Raw genomic sequence first — 17,026 nt, forward strand, 5'->3', positions numbered from 1 at the left:
CAATTCATTTCACTGTCTCATTTGATATTAGCTGTCAGGATAAGACAGGGGGAGAGAGAGACTTAGGAGCCCCAAACTAATTTGTAAGTCAAAGATATTCTGTATCTTAAATTCTGTAAAAATAGATTAAACATGCTACTGCACTGTGGCTGCCAATTAATATGTCTGCCAAATTAAAATAAGAACCCATGAGATATTAGGGAAATTTGATTTGGATTGTGTCGGCTTTGAGATTCAAACTTCGTTGTTGTTGTTGTTATTCAACAATATTGAAAGAGCCTGACTTCCAGTTAGTATGGAACAGCAGGGCAGATTCTGCTGAGACCTGGTCATGAATACAGCCTTAGATGAATTTCAGGTTTTCTGCAGCAGAATATGCATGGGAATTTGGGACAGCCAAAATTATCAGGCACATATGGTCTTTGTTGCGGAGACAGTAGAACTGATCCATTTCAAAACTTTATACAGGGTGCATAAGTAAATGCAAGTGTTGTATTTTTAATTGAGGCTCTTTTAACAGGAGAGTAAAGACTTGAATTTTCCAGCTGGGTGTTCAGTTGGGATGAGAAGGATGCACATGGGAGAATACAGTTGCGTTGTGTGGTTGATGCAGAGGAGATCTGAAAAAAATTAACATTTGAAAAATAAAACATAATTGACTTACATAACTTTTACTGTCCTTTCACAAGGGAAATAAGCACTCTGGACATGCTGTGTGTGTGGTGTGTGATTGGTCATTTTCTGGTTGGTTGGTTGTTTTTTTTTTTTTTTTTTTTAATTACGGAATCTGCATAAACAAAAATACAAGTATCAACTTATTTTTAAATAGTTTATGGTCTTTTGTAGAGTTTACAGAATCATGATTGCAGCAAGGTATGCATCTAAAACCTGTGAGAATAACAAAGGAGTACTCTGAAACAATTTTGTTGCTTTTAGAGATCCAAATGCCGAACAGAATCAGCTTTGTGGGTTAGGCTGAGTATGGGTGTTGTCCATAGGAGGAGAGTGTAAAAAAATCTAGTAGGAGACAAGGCATAAAGGAGAAAGCGTTAGAGTGAGCTATTCTCCAAATGCGTATTTAAGGATGAAAATGCTTTTATGTATCTTCTCCCATTTCCCCATTACATGAATTGTAGGAAATTGAGTCTTGTATTTTCCAGTTTTTCTTGTTCGTATGTGGGCTTCTGTTTAGTGGGATCATTACTACTGGAGAATCCACTGTGCTTGGAAGTGTAAAGTGCAAGTGAACCACAGCTAGCATGGTGAAGGAGAAAGAAAACAAAGGCCAGGATTCTACTGGGCACTTGGACATGTGTTTAAACCTATGTGTGATTCAAGCCTTTATACAGTAAAACAGTCAAGCACCTGCTGGAGCAAGTGTGAGGTAAGAAAGTGCAAAAGGGTTTAGTACAGTTGAGTTAACCTGGCTTATCTGGGATAACACTCATCAAACAGAACAAAAAAAAAAATGAATTGGTGGAGCTTATATTTTAGGGGTATTTTTTTAGGTAAAGAACTTAGAAAGAGCTTTGCCTTAAAATAACAGTGGGCTTCCTTGAAACTTGGAAATTTGTCCATCAGGAGAGGCTCAATGATTCTGCTCTGTTGTGGCAATTCTTATGTTTTAAGTAGATAAAAGTTGTGAAAGCCATGCTTATTTTTAATGCATCATTTTCAAGTTCTGTCAGTGAGATCTCAAATCAAGGTTAATTTATTTTTCTCCTCTGGTTGCTGCTTTCCTTTTTCCAATTGTTGTAAAGCCTGGAACATTTAATTAATTTTGCATGTTTATTTCTTCTCTAAGAGATAGGTAATTCATTAATCTGTCACTGCAAACATACCTCAGAGGAGCGTGATTTTTTTTGTTGTTGTTTTCTAAAATTTATTTTTGCAAGGGAAGGGCAGTAGAAGATTTCTTTTTCTGTTTATTGAATCAGATTAAAATCTGTATGTATATAGGCTGATGTGGGTGTATTCTGGAAGTCTTATCACAATTTTTTTGCTGGATTCTGTAGAGTTGTTGGACTGTTTATTATTATTTCCTTTCTCTATGCAGGCACAAAGCATAAGAAATGCTTCACAGATTTCATAAATAATTGATAATAGGGATTAAGGCACATATAATTTAAAAGGCTGTCTTCCCAGCTGAATTGACCTGGTAGTGTGGCAGAAGTGTTATGGAGTTGTTGTGGAGCAGAGCCAAGGGCATGACCCATGCTCACTCTGACTGCATTCTTTCCTGGGTGACTGGAGGCAGAAACATATTTGTTAGGAAAAACAGGTGTGCTCCAAGTGAGTTGGCTGCCATCCTCTTGCCTGTTGCTGGATGATTAATAGGAGTGAGAGGAGGAAGTCACAGCTTCATCAAATGCTGAGTGTGCTTTCTTGGTGAATGAAAGTAGATCAAGTTCTACTCATAGTCACAGAATGGGTACTTGTGGCTTTGCTTCTGTGGGTTTGAACAGTTTGGCAGGTGGTGAAGGCAACACTTCTAGAACCCCCAAAATGTTATAGTTCAGTCATAGGAGGGAAACAAATGCAAACCTCTTCTTTGATAAGCAATTTCCAGCAGGGGTGGGGACTTCACCTTGCAAACAGTTTATCTAGCATGACGTTGCCCTATTCCTGAAAAAAAAGTGGTTCCAATTCTGCTGTTTAGCCTGGTGCAATATGGGATGGACATCTCCTTACAGAAAGTAGACTTAAAAAACAAAAATTCAAATATTTATGTTAATGAATGTCCACAAGTTTTAAGAATTTCCAGAAAGCATGCCCTTTTCATTGTAAGAGTTATTCAATATCTAGGTGATCTTCTGTATTCTTGTGGAAAAGTCAAATGCTGTTTGATAGATAGTAATGCAATTTCTTTGTACCATTCAGCCATTTTGCAGACACAAAAGGAAAGAAAATAGTTCTCTGTTACTGAAATTATGTGTATTTTTTAATGTGAATGGAATGATTTTGATAGGACCTCATAGCATATTTGTAGAATCTTTCATAGCTTCTTCCAACTAAATAATGTGCATAGCATTTCTACAAGGCTTATTTGGGTTGTTATTAAATAATGCCACGAATGTGCACTTCTGGTCCATGGTAATCAAAAGTTCATCAAATAAAATTCAATATCTTAAACTAGCCTATCTATGCTCCTGATTGGAGAAGATTGATATTTAGGTTTGTGTTTAAGTGAAACCATTATAGCTAATTAACATGAATGAACAGAGTGTTTCAGTTGACCTGAATCTGTCTTTATGGTCCCATGGGGCATATGGCCTTTAGGATGTAATTCTGTGGACTGGTGTGTTTGAGGAATGAGATTCTTAATTAGATTCTTTAGGAGGTAATGGAATTCATTCATCTGTACTTTAAATTCCTTTTAATTGAGTACATAATATGCCATTTTGAAGAGTAATAAGTGTAAGGAATTTAAATATTTTAGGTTGAATTGCAGTGCAGCAATCTCCCCAAATTTATTTATAAGTTGTCAGCTGCTGTATCTGGAAAGGTTTTCTTCCTCTCCTTACAGTTGAGCAAGTTGTTTTGTATAGTGTTTAGAAACATCCAATTCTATTAATACTGTACTAATGTTTGCTTTTAGTGACATTCATCACCCTATTAGCTTGTACAAGACATGCTTAGGTACTTAAGCTTTGTGGTTTCTGAATACACTGAGCTTGTCTGAACAAGATAAATTGTGCAATTCGTATAATAATATGGATTATTATACAGTGTCTGTGAAGACTAGAGAAATATTGATGGTGGAAATTTTTTCCTCAGCTGCATTATATAGAACTTTGTGTGGAGCTCATGAGTTCTGTGAGTGAATGAGTTAGATGGATTTGTTGGATGATGAGGACAATATCTCCTGGTGTCTATTGCCAGTCTGATAGCACAAGGAATGAATATTAACATTGTGAATTAACCAAAGCTATATTGAATAGGTAATAAAATTTAATGACACATTAATATAATGTCAGCCGTATTCTGACAGAGCAAAGAGTATTTGCAAATAAATCATGAACAAAACCATTGGATATCAGTCACTGAATAAATGGGTTTTATGTTTGTGTATATATATATATACATACTTATGTATGTGTTTGAGTTATGAATAAATAACCTGTGACTGGACGTAGCTAAGTATATAAAATCTCTACCCTGTAGAAAGGACCTCTTAGCATCTGTATCTCTGATAATGTTTTATTTTCTATGGAAAACTGCTGCTTCCAAGGTTACATTTTTATGACTAAAATAGCTAAACTTTTCAAATGGGCAAAATGGCAAGTTTCTCCAATTGTATGTTTTAGCACACACAGCTTGCTTACAGTATCACAGTATGTTTGGGATTGGAAGGGACCTCAAAAGATCATCTAGTCCAATCCCCCTGCTGGACCAGGAACGCCTAGGTGAGGTCGCACAGGAACATGTCCAGGCGGGTTTTGAATGTCTGCAGAGAAGGAGACTCCACAACCTCGCTGGGCAGCCTGTTTCAGTGCTCTGTCACCCTTACTGAGAAGAAGTTTTTTCTCAAATTTAAGCGGAACCTCTTGTGTTCCAGCTTGATCCTATTACCCCTTGTCCTATCATTGTTTGCCACCGAGAAGAGCCTGGCTCCATCCTCATGGCACTCACCCTTTATATATTTATAAACATTAATAAGGTCCCCTCTTAGTCTCCTCTTCTCCAAACTAAAGAGCCCCAGCTCCCTCAGCCTTTCTTCATCAGGGAGGTGCTCCACTCCCTTAATCATCTTCGTTGCCCTACGCTGGACCCTCTCCAGCAGTTCCCTGTCCTTCTTGAACTGAGGGGCCCAGAACTGGACACAATATTCCAGATGTGGTCTCACCAGGGTGGAGTAGAGGGGAAGGAGGACCTCTCTCAATCTACTAACCACCCCCCTTCTAATACACCCGAGGATGCCATTGGCCTTCCTGGCCACAAGGGCAGAGTGCTGGCTCATGGTCATCCTGTTGTCCACCAGGACCCCCAGGTCCCTTTCCCCTACACTGCTCTCTAATATGTAATTTCCCAACCTATGCTGGAACCCGGGGTTGTTCCTGCCCAGATGCAGGACTCTACACTTTGCCTTGTTAAATTTCATCAGGTTATTCCCCGCCCAACTCTCCAGCCTGTCGAGGTCCCGCTGGATGGCAGCACAGCCTTCTGGTGTGTCAGCCACTCCTCCCAGCTTAGTGTCATCAGCAAACTTGCTGATAGTACACTCTATTTCCTCATCTAAATCTTTAATGAATATATTGAATAATATTGGCCCCAGTACTGACCCCTGAGGTACTCCACTAGATACTGGCCTCCAACTAGACTCCACACCACTGACTACCACTCTCTGGCTTCTCTCCTTAAGCCAGTTTGCAACCCACCTCACTACTCTATTGTCTACACCACACCTCCTCAACTTAGCTGTGAGGATGCTGTGGGAGACTGTGTCAAAGGCTTTACTGAAGTCAAGGTAGACCACATCCACCGCTCTGCCATCATCCATCCACCCTGTTACATTCTCATAAAAGGCTATGAGGTTGGTCAAGCATGACTTACCCTTGGTAAAGCCATGCTGACTGCCCCTAACAACCCTCTTATCCCTGATATGCCTTGAGATGGCACCAAGGATAAGCTGTTCCATTACTTTCCCAGGGACAGAGGTGAGGCTGACCGGTCTATAATTACCCAGGTCCTCCTTCTTGCCCTTTTTGAAGACTGGAGTGACATTTGCTTTCCTCCAAACCTCGGGCACCTCCCCCGTTTCCCAAGACTTGGCAAAGATGATGGAGAGCGGTCCAGCAGTGACTTCAGCCAGCTCCCTCAGCACCCGGGAATGCATCCCATCTGGACCCATGGATTTATGGATATCCAGACTATTTAATTGCTCCCTAACCCAGTCTTCATCGACTAAAGCAAACTCCTCCATTGACCTGACTTCATCCAGGGTCTCAGGGTAGTAGTGCTTATGTGGTAGTAGTTCCACGTCTTTATAAAAAGGGAGTGAACAGGAAACTCTGCCCCTTGCCAGCTGATTAGACTCCCATGATTGACCTGGAAGGGAACTATTTCTCATCAGGTGATACATTACATTTAAGATGTGTTAAGGTGTGTTACTTTTTTCCACAGAAGCAAATTTGGAGATACACAGTACAGTGATGTATCAAAAAATATATTTTTTACAAATGCATGGGAAGTGTCCTTTTATTTCCTAGTTAAAAGGTGCTTTTGGAGAATGTGTGTGGCTCCTGGAGCGGCAAAAATATTTTAGACTTGCTGTTGGTTTTAGATCTTTTTACTATTCCAGTTTCATGCAAATAAAAAGGGCTTGCTCACTTCACCCTTTTAGGTGAAAGAACTCATTTGAATCAAGAAGATGATGCTGGAAATGCAATAGGTTGCCACTGGCTTCAGGACAGGAAATAATATTTATAAAGAGAAAGCTCACATTTTCCTTATGTGACATTAAGTAGTGAGTCAACATAGCCACAGAAGTCAGCGTTGTCTTTCTCTCCCTTTGGTGTTCAAACACTATTTTGTCCTCACAGGGAGGTTTCGGGGAGACAAAATTTAATTAACCAAGGACTGGCAGATATTGGCAGCAGGCTTGACATCCTCCACCTCCCCTTTTTGCAGGTCTTCTTCAGCACCAAGCGCAGAGTCAAAATGACTGTCTTTTCACATTGACATAAAGGATGCAAACATACACTTGGAGAAGCTGTTGTGTTTCTGTCTTCTTTTTCTCTCCCTCTTTCATGAGATATCTAGATTATCCTCTTTACTTGGTTGAGTAATTCCTGTACAGGAGTAACAGCTTGTGGTCAAGTGGTTATTTTGAACCGGGGATTAGAAAGGCTATTTTTTTAATAGAGCTCCAGCTTGGGTTGTTCAAATATTTCTGTACAACAGTACAGATTTGGTTCTGTTTTCAGGAGAAACAATGGTTTGGGACAGTTTTCTGAGTTGGGCTTACACTTAGCTTAATTCAGCCAATAGGAAGGATGAGTATCTTTGTGGCATGGTTGAATTTTACAACAGAAATAAGAACTTGCTGAATTCTCCTGTTTCCCCACTCCTTTTCCTCCCAGCTGAGTTCAAAGAAGTAGAGGCAATTCACAAGAAATCCCTTCCCCACACCTCCCAACAACCTCCAGGTTGTGAAGTGATCATCTGGAAGACTGAGCTACTGTCATCATAAGGCGTGGTGGCAGAACATTATGGGAAAAGGAGCATAGCATTTCCTTTGTCCCCTTAGACAAAGACTATGTATTTAAACTCCTATGTTTTCTGACTTAAGGGAAAGAAGGGAAGAAAGGAAGAAGCATTGGACTCAGTGCAATTATGTTCTTGTTCCATCTATGCACCTTTCCCATCCATTTGCATGCACTCATCTTCTCAGGGTTGCTGAACCAGCTACAGAGCCCGCAGGTGGAGCATGCTGTTTTGTAGGATGACATAAGGGCACTTGAATTAGAAAGCTGCCCCCTAAAGCTGTGCTGTAAGTTACTATCCCAGGTGTCTATTGTTGTGCAAAAGCTAATTTTAAATGCAGGCAGTTTTCTGATATCTTGGTACATTTTGATGCAAGAGTCTCTGTCAGTCAGCATAGGAAAAACATTGCGCAGCCTATATGTTTCTGAGTGTTTCAGTCTTGCTGCCACTGTTAAATGTTTATGATATTTTCTACACTGTTCTTCATGTATCTTGGGTTTATTTTCATTGTTAATATAGAAACTCCTGCTCAGAACATGAATTTCATCAGTGCAGATCCTTCAAGTGAATTGTCTTATGCTCCAGTTCTGGAGGCAACTTCAATGCATCATCTTTACCACTTTTTAGGCAAAAAGTACATATGCCAGTAGAGGATTTTTTCAACTGGGACTTTTCGATCTTTATTTGCATTTGTCCAGATGTGACAAAGCTGTTTATACTAACAGAAAGCAGGCAATAAGCTAATGCTGAAGTAAGTGATAAATGCCATCCTTGTGGCTCTAACAAGAGACGGCCACAAACTGTGTGTTTTTTCAGATCTGCATTATTTTCAGGTCAAAAATAAAGTTGCTTGCTTTTTTAAAAAGAAAGAAAAAGTTTATATTTGGATATGTGGCTTATCCTGGTTTGTGTTTAAACTAACAGTGCAAATGCTGTGGGTCAAATATCTTAAAATTGAGACAGAGACAAAAGTAAGCATGTATGTTTATGACACTGCACATGATTTCAGTTTTGAAAAGGCAGTGTTTTTATTTGGTGGTCATATGACCGGCAGAGTTCTGTTGCTAACTAGATGAAAACAGAGAAAATACATGGTCTTTTGGTGGAAGTACAGGATGAAGAATGTACTTCTACCCAAGCCTGGGGCCAGTTCTTACAGGAGAGATGTTTGATATATGCACTGTAACACACAGATTATCTATCTTTAAAAGTGGAAAACACAAATGTGGCTAAGTTAATTTACATAGCATTCAGCACAAAATCAAATAATAGGTTATAGTAAGGTGGAAGCCAGTATGGAATCAAAATAAAGATTTCAGGTCAACTTCCTATCGACATACAGACTCTTAAATTTATAGATAATGACCCATTGAATATTTCAAAATTATATAGCCAGTTAAGACACCTAAATGTGTCTGAAATATGTAGAAATGAGGTTCCTGTGCTGCTGCTTGCTTTTGAAAGTCCTCCTGAATTCTGTTTATTGGACTCAGTATTGTGGAAATCCATTTCTTAGCTACATTTCTGGTTCCTGTTTCCCAGAACAGATGCTGAATGAGGATCCTTCAGGGGTATGAGGATGAATGTTCTTATGGACAGAGGAACGGCTGTCCCAAGAGACTTCCCAAGAAAGCATCTGTGTTCTGAAAAACAGCTTAGCAGGTCTGCTGGCTGTGGTAGGCCCCTAGGGATGTACAAAAAGGCAAACTGCAGAGAGGAGGGGTATCTATATAGCAATTAAAGAACTCAGAAAAATCTCTGTAATTCCAGACCACACAGCCAGCAAATGGGCTTCTTGACCTTGCGTGTCATTTACAGTGTAATGTCTGTATTGTTTTGTGGTGGATAGTCATAATTTTAAACTTAGTGTTGGGCCTGTAAGGTGTTGGCCCAGTTTTGAAGAGGCTTGCTCTTCTTCTTTCGGGGAAGATTAAAATTGCTTTCTATCCTATTTTCATTTTGCTTTTCCATGGAACACCTAGTCTGAGAAGCTTTCTTCTTTTCTTGCAGTCCTCATTCCATCCCCGATCGCCTGCGGATCAGAGTGAACAAGATAAATTTACAAGAATACGAGGGGCTACATTATGACAAGGAAAAACTCCGGGAAGCTTGTAAGTTGGAAGAAGCCAGGTTGTAGTTGCCTTTGGTAGAACATTCTGTATAAATCTTGCAATAACAAAAAACTCCAAAACAACAACAAGAAAAAAACTCAAACATGGAGTCAAACATACCTTTTTGGATGAGTCATGTAGCGTGTGTATTCATCTGTGCATGTATATGCACATACATATTCTCTCTACATAAATATTCTCTCTATAAAAAGCGTATATAGAGAACTCACCTGTTTTCTTACTTAACTATGCCTTCTACAAGTTGATTTGATTTGCCATAAAATAAGTGGTTTTCACACTTGTTTATTCATGTGTTTCTGTTGGTTCTGCTGGGTCTCTATGAGTGTATTAAACTATTCAAGGTTTTATGATTACCATCAGATATGGAACTGAGCAGGGGGACCATGATTAATTTCATATTGAGAATGTGCTCCGACCTTGAACGTGTTTCTTACACAGGTGCATTTATCCTGGGAAACAAATCTGGCTTCCCTAGTCCCCTATTCTTTAAAAGCCTTCAGTTTTCTACATAAGAGAATAATCACTGTTTTGTCTCTTTGTATAATGGCTAAATTGCCACATTCAGGGGCAAGGCAAAAGCAGACAGCCTGTTGCTTTGGCAACATTAATAATGATGATCCATACTCAAAGATGGAGTTCCTTTCCTTAGTGACACACAGAGTCATTAATCAATGAGGGACATGGCTGCTTGTGATAACAATTTAATAGTCTTGTTCGTGCATCTGGCTCATTATTCATATTAAATTACAAGCATGACTGTTTGTTGTGCAACAAAGCTTCAGCTCCCTCTGTAATACAGAGCTCTTTGGTAATTACAGGATGACAATCCTTTTAATTGGTGTGCTTATCTCACTGTTGTAAGATAGTTAAACTGTTTCCCTTCTACTTCTCTAGTCCTACCCCTCCTTATTCTCCCAGTTCACCAGCTCTCCTTCCAAAAAAAAAAACCCTCAAATGGCTTAAATTTTACTATATGTCCTGATGACCTTTTCTGAAGTTCCCGTTAGCAGGTTTTGGTCATAATTAAAGCAATCAAAGCCTTCACCACTGGACTGAGAAGAATTTCAACAGGATGAGCTTTATGGCTCACTGGAGAGGAATTTGCTTCAAGTTTAAATTGAGAATTTGACCTTGAGTAGATGTCAGGCCATGTTGAACCCACATCTATCCAATCCTGTCAGAAACAATCTGTTTCATTTGATGATTCATCCTATGGTTTTCCATTTGAGGAGAATTATCTTAATCCATCCTCACTATGGACGTTAAATTGTGTGTGTGTGTATTTGTTATATATTATGTAGAGAATGATCTAGAACCTTTGAGATTTGGTTTAGATTACACACGGATTTGATCACTTGCTGAATGTGTGCTTAAGAGGTTTTCATTCAAAAAAGTAGATGTTTGTCCATTAAGAGTTAAAACGATTGCTTTCAAGCATTGGCAGGCCACTTGCAGTAAGACCCTTTTGTCTTTCAAGTTGCTGCATGGCCAGCTTGATAATATAATATAGCCAGTCTAGAATATTTTCTCTAGATGTTTTTCATGAAGTCGTTTTTCCTGTCTGTCCGCCTTTAGCTGTCTCAGTAATGCCTGTGCATTACTGTTTTTACATTAAAATATGAAAAAGAAAATAATATCCCCATCAACCTAAAATAAATCAGAAAAGATACCTCACCTTACCCCTTGCAGTTATTAGGAATGTGTGGTATAAGGACACATAATTTACAGCATACACTGATGCTCATCAGCTGACTTCTCTGGACATATAACCTAAGTGTCTCCTGTCAGAATTGTCCAACATTTAGTTTTCAGGAGCCTGATCTTGATTTGGGAACTTCTTGGTGATGTTAATTACAACTGAACAAAAGTATGTATGGGAAGAAAAGCGTTCTCTAAACAGTCAGAAACAAAACTGTTTTAAATATTCTAGCCAGCTCCTTGAATTCCATGAAGTGAAAAATAGAAAATCCCTGTGGTTCACTGAGCATAGACCTAACATTCCACTTTTCCTGTGACTTACTGCAAGATGCTTACATCTCTTCTGGAAACTGAGGCATAGCCAGTCATCAAGCTGCATGGTTACACTAGAGGACTACATAACTTAAGCTTTATGAGGAAGGAAGCTGGAAAAAATTACATCAATATTTCTTTAAAGAAGAACAGATTATATCCATTTAAACTGCATTTCTGACATAGCTAATTGGACATATTTTACAAGGTTTTCTGGTGACAAGTCTAAGGACTTCTGCCTGCCTGGCTCTGTCATATGTTAAATACTTACTTGAAATAAGCGTGCTGACTACGTCCCCATCTTTGAATAATTTCATGGAGCATTGCCACTAAACGTTACCTAGCTAAAGGGGAGAAGGGGAATGCTAAGGGAGGAGAAGCAACCTTCCTTCCTTTAACAAAGAAAGTGACTATGTGGGGAGGAAAGTGGAAATAAATACATTTCTATGGCAAATAAATAACTGAAATTTTGTCAGTTTGAATTAAAAATTTAAATGCAGAAAATACTTGTGCACTAGCAAAATACAAGAATGCTTGCGTTGGGTCCTGTTTCTACAGTAGAGTTTCTACAAGGCCTGTTACTGTAAGTGGGGTTAGCTTCCTTCAGCACTACAGTAGCTCTCAGGTGCATGTAAGTCTCATTAGATGCTTGCAAGAGACTCAGTCTACATATCTGTCCAGGCTTTGGCAGAGTACCTATAGCTTAATTCCAGAATAGTGTGATTACCATCTATCCCCTGCCCAGAAGTATTAAAAGCACTTTTACCTCCCTAAATCACTTGAAAACCAAACCATAATCTCACAGCAATCTGAACAGGAAAAGGCAGCCAGTTAATAATGAGTCATGCTGTTATTCCTGAAAAATAACAAAGAAGTTATTATGGTTTTTGCCTGTTACATGTTTCCATACTAGAGGTTTGAAAGCTCTGACATCAGTGTCATAATCTGGATCATTTTAACTCACAGTAAATACATTTTGCTTCCCTTGTTTGCTTAAAATACTGATTTGATATCCAACTACTTCACCTAAAATTCTACTTAAAGTATACCAACTCATCATACAAATTGTTCCATGAAGATTAATCCCCACTCTGCTGGAGGTAGACACCTAATTTTGAACAGTTAAAGAATGTCATTTTGTCCTGTGAAGGGCATGACTGTTCTTAGCCCATTCTCCTTCTGTTACTTTCTGCTTTTCTTGTCACTGCAGCTGGCATTTAACCAAGATGCTGTTTCTGAATTGGCCCTTTCTTCCTTCCTTCCCCGTGCTTTTTCTTTTCTCTTTCATTCTTTCTTCTGTCAACCTCTCAGTATTTTCTGTGGGTTGATTGATGATGGTACAGGGGATGCTTATTGATCCTTCAGTGAGGAGGAGTGAATGCTTCCATGCAATCTTTTGAGAAAGAGATATATGTTGGCATTTTAGTTATGTTGTAATGTTCTGTGAATGTAGTTGTCTTCTCTAACATGTCCCTATACATGCCCCAAGCACTTGTCACCCTGGTCAACAGCTTCACCACATCCTACGCAACATGATAGTTGTATATTAAATGACCATAACCAAGATTACTGTATTAAAAAAGTGAGTTGGGGTGATACTGCTAGATGTACAGAATTTAATTGTATCTCTTTTGCCTGTGTATTTTCTGTGCATTCTATCTGTGAATTCCTATTACTGGAGAAAAGTGTGATTCAAAGCAGCATTGGGGGGGAACAACTGAGTTATTTTTAAAACAGCAAGATCTTTCTATTTGTGACACCATATTTTCGCCTTTCCAGTGTTACTAAGAAATTCCTGACAATGGAGGTAAATGCAGGAATTACATATATTTTTTTTTTTAAGAAATAACAAACAAACCAACCATAAACTATTTAGTGACCAAATGGTCTTCAACACTTCCTAGTTCTTCTTGCCAACACTCTTGTAGATTTGCCCCATGAAGATGGCGTGGTGAAATAGCTCACCAACAACAGTAGCTGCACAGGGTGGAGTTCTTTTTGTGTGTGTTTGTTTGTTGGTTTGGGTTTTTTTTAATAAAATGTGTCAGTTCTTACTGCTCTTAACTTGTTTTGTGTGGTCTAGCCATGGAAAACCAATCTTAGTTTGCTCAATACTACTAAGAGTAAGGAGGAATCATACCTGACTGCAGTGGTAGCAGTGTCAGAAATAGCTCTGTAACAGCTCTGGGTCTCCCACACCGTCTTTTACGCAGAGGCAGCTGTTCCTTATTTCCTTGTGAATAAAACCGGACACTAGAATAAAAAACTATTTTTGAAGAAAAATTTAGCTCCATGTGTATAACAATTGAACTATGTGCAATCTAACTATCCTTTTCTCTGCAGCCTTCACGCTTTGTGTGTTGGAGTGGAGGCTGGTATAACACAATGTGGTGTTAACCTCAAATTCTTGTCTCTCTCTGATTATATCTAGCCAGATGTCTATATTGCATATGTACCTGCCTTTAAATTCTGTGAGTTATCTGAGGATTTTGGGGTCATCCTAAGAGTTCTTATCCTAGGTATGCAGAGGTAAATTGATTGACAAGCTTGTGAATCCTTTGGGATGTGTGTCTGTACAGACATACTGTAGTTTCCCCATACCAGCAATATGCTTAGCACAGTTTGGGAGTCACTTATCTGTGAAATGTATTCTGATACTTTAAAGTTCAGGGAAATGGCAGGTGAAGCTAATTTGGAGACTATTCCTTGTGATTTTGAGCAACTAGTTAAATAAGAAAAGGTCAGCACTGAGTACTCAGTATTTACATCCTGAATATCCGTAATGTAAAGGACAAAGGGGAGCAGAGAAACATCCTGCTAGGTAACTACTAGGATGAGGGAAACCTGAATTAGCAGATGGAGTGAGGACAGGGGAGATTAACCACTGAAAGAAATGCATTCATGTTGGGAAGCAACTGGATAGATTTATGTAAGATGTGTTGTGTAGCTACAAACCTCCTCTTCCATCCTGTAAAGGAAGCACCTATGATCACTTTTGTCAGAAGGTCTCTTGGGGGGGGACATGGTGGCTTATCTGTAGAAGCTCTGTAAAAGGCAGCATTACCTACAGACTGTCTACTAAATTTCTCTCTGTTTAAAAGTCACCACAACTTTGTTTTTTCAACATGTGTTGTGTAGACATTACCTAATTCATGCATTTGTCTGTCACAGTGACTTAAAAGATCTGAAACTGAGGAGTTTGGATGTGTTACTTAAAGTCACTCAGTGAGATGAAAACAAGAGGGATAGAAGTCAGCGGTCAGTTAAATATTGGCAACTCTGCTGCCACTGAGCTCCCAGATTCTCATGCTGGTTTATACAGATGCAAAACACTCATAAATGTTTGTAACTGAAACAGAAATGACCCCCTCCAGCACCCCCCACCAAAAAAACAAAAACAAACCAAAACAAACCCACCACAAACAAAGAGGAAGTTGCCAAAGGCATTGCTTGTGTCAAAGGAAATATCTTTTTGCCTTTTGATGGATGAGATCTTGTGGGCTTTGTCCAGATAGAACAGGGAATTACATTTCTTGTCTTGACTGGCACACATACCCATGCATGTGTGCATTGAAAGATTAGAAAGGCGCAGGGGTTAACAGGAGACAAAGTAGGATGTGATCAGACAAGTAAAGGGAGTAGCACAATGAATATATGTACAGGTGCTGAAATAGACAGCTTCAATTATTGGCTTTATCTTACTTTGATCTCTTGATTTTGTAGTCATAGTAACATTTATTGAACACATGCCATTGCTTTGGTTGGGAGGAACCAGTAAATCCAAACCAAAAGAATATAATCTCATGTCACTGAGTTATAGAATCATAGAATGATTTGGGTTGGAAGGGACCTTTAAAGATCATCATGTTCCCTGCCATGGGCAGGGACATCTTCCACTAGATTAGGTTGCTCAAAGCCTCTGACCTTTAACATTTCCAGGGGTGGTTCAAGCACAACTTCTCTGGGAAACCTGTTTGTGTCTCATCACCCTTGTTTCTTCATTATAGCTAATCTAAATCTACCCTGTCTTGACTCCACATGGGGTGTATTTACATTCAATGGAGTCCTCTTCCTTTAGAACTAGTTGGGAAACTGTCACCTCTAAATTTGCCACGTCCTTTAAACTAGACGAGATGGACAATATTCCAAATAGATATAAATATTTATTTACCCCAGAGGAGTGGGGAGATACAAAAATATTAAATTACACTTCAGAGTTTCCAGTAAACCGTGCTATAGTTTGTCTTTCTGGTAGAGACTTTTCTGTGATATTTTTTCTGTGCATATTCTACTTCTCTCATTTCCTTTCCTATAGCTTTTCTGATTTGACTCTTACCTTTTCAGTTCTTTTTGTCCCTTTTGGCTGTGCCATTCCACCCACATCCTTCCTTTCTGCCTAAATCTGTTTCTGCAGATCTTGTAGCTCAGGTTGCTATTCTTTTTCTTAATCCTAAACCCTTACTCATTTTTCAGCCAGACCTCTTCTTTCAGTTCTTAGCCCTGATAACCATTCTCTGCCAGTTTCAATTAACAGTTTTCGTAGTTCATAGTGTTTTTTTTTTTTTTTTCTGTAACATGTTCCCTTTTGTGCGGTGTTTGTGACAAGTTCTCTCATTTGACTTGGCCAGGTTCTTGCTTTTTGTGGCAGGGTATTGGAAAAAAGTCACAGAGAGCCTGGAGGGGATGACCATCTTCTCCATCATGGTTTGGTTTAGTTTGATAACCTCCATTGTGTTTTACTTCCTAACTTGTGAAGATTTTAAAATTAAACCACTGGTGCCAAGAAAACTAGCAACCAATGAACCTAAGGAGGCTTAGTTTTTGTCAGCATAATAAATAAAAGTTATCTGAGGAGACACATGGCTTAGATTTGTGTGGTAAGAAAAACACTTTTCACAAACTCAGTTGTATTAAAACCATAGTGGCAAAGCCAAACCTCTTAATATAAGTGTCTGAATATTTTACAATTCTCTCTGAAGAAATTACTTGGTCCTTCACATTTCTAATAACAGTGGAAACCCCTCAGGAAAATGACATTCTCATAACATCTTCAGTAGCAAGGATCCTTTATTTGCTACATTAAACATTTAAAGTCCAATGTCTAATCTTCCCAGTCCCCTGAGGTATGTCAGACTCGGAATCAGTTTTCCTGGCATTCAAATCTACCTTAATGATCTGTCTCGAGGCTGTTTTGTTTGGGATTTGAGTGGGGTTAATCATGGTGTTTAGATCAGAAATTGAACTTTTTAATGACAATAAATGGGAAAGTTAATTGATTTTTTTTTTTTTTTTTTTAGGGTTAAATGCAGTATATTTAGGATTCTTGCATTTGTGTTCTCAGAAGCATTAAAGAGTTCACTAACTTTAGAAATTCAGCATTATGGGCAGTTAATGGGTGGAAGATTTCTTTGTTTATAAATTCTCTAGCTAATTTCATGAGGGCTTAGGAAATCGCTACTAATCTTGCAGTTAATTAGAGCAGCAGTCTATAACCATACTGCTGCACCTACCCCACCCTTCTCTTGCTGATACTCAATTGTAGTTAGTGTTGCTAGGAATAAAAAAACTTTCTGCAGTACTGCTCCAGAATATGAAGCAACTGTCTGCCTGTCTCATCTCCTGGGGTTCTTGCACTGTTGCTCATCACTCAAGCATTAGAGTCTGTATCCACAGGTCTC

At 38.9% G+C, this 17,026-nt stretch overlaps 1 protein-coding gene across 4 annotated transcripts in view; it reads left to right on the plus strand.

Moving 5' to 3' along the window:
• The window catches only part of DGKI (diacylglycerol kinase iota), a 221,469-nt gene that overhangs the window by 142,074 nt on the left and 62,369 nt on the right, over positions 1-17,026 (plus strand). For all 4 annotated transcript variants that reach the window (XM_065038789.1, XM_065038782.1, XM_065038799.1 and 1 more), the window contains one exon: positions 9,217-9,317. In XM_065038789.1, the coding sequence (XP_064894861.1) occupies positions 9,217-9,317 (101 nt within the window). The remainder of the gene's footprint in view (positions 1-9,216; positions 9,318-17,026) is intronic.

This window comes from Columba livia, chromosome 1, assembly GCF_036013475.1.
Source record: "Columba livia isolate bColLiv1 breed racing homer chromosome 1, bColLiv1.pat.W.v2, whole genome shotgun sequence".
Taxonomy (NCBI): Eukaryota; Metazoa; Chordata; class Aves; order Columbiformes; family Columbidae; genus Columba; species Columba livia.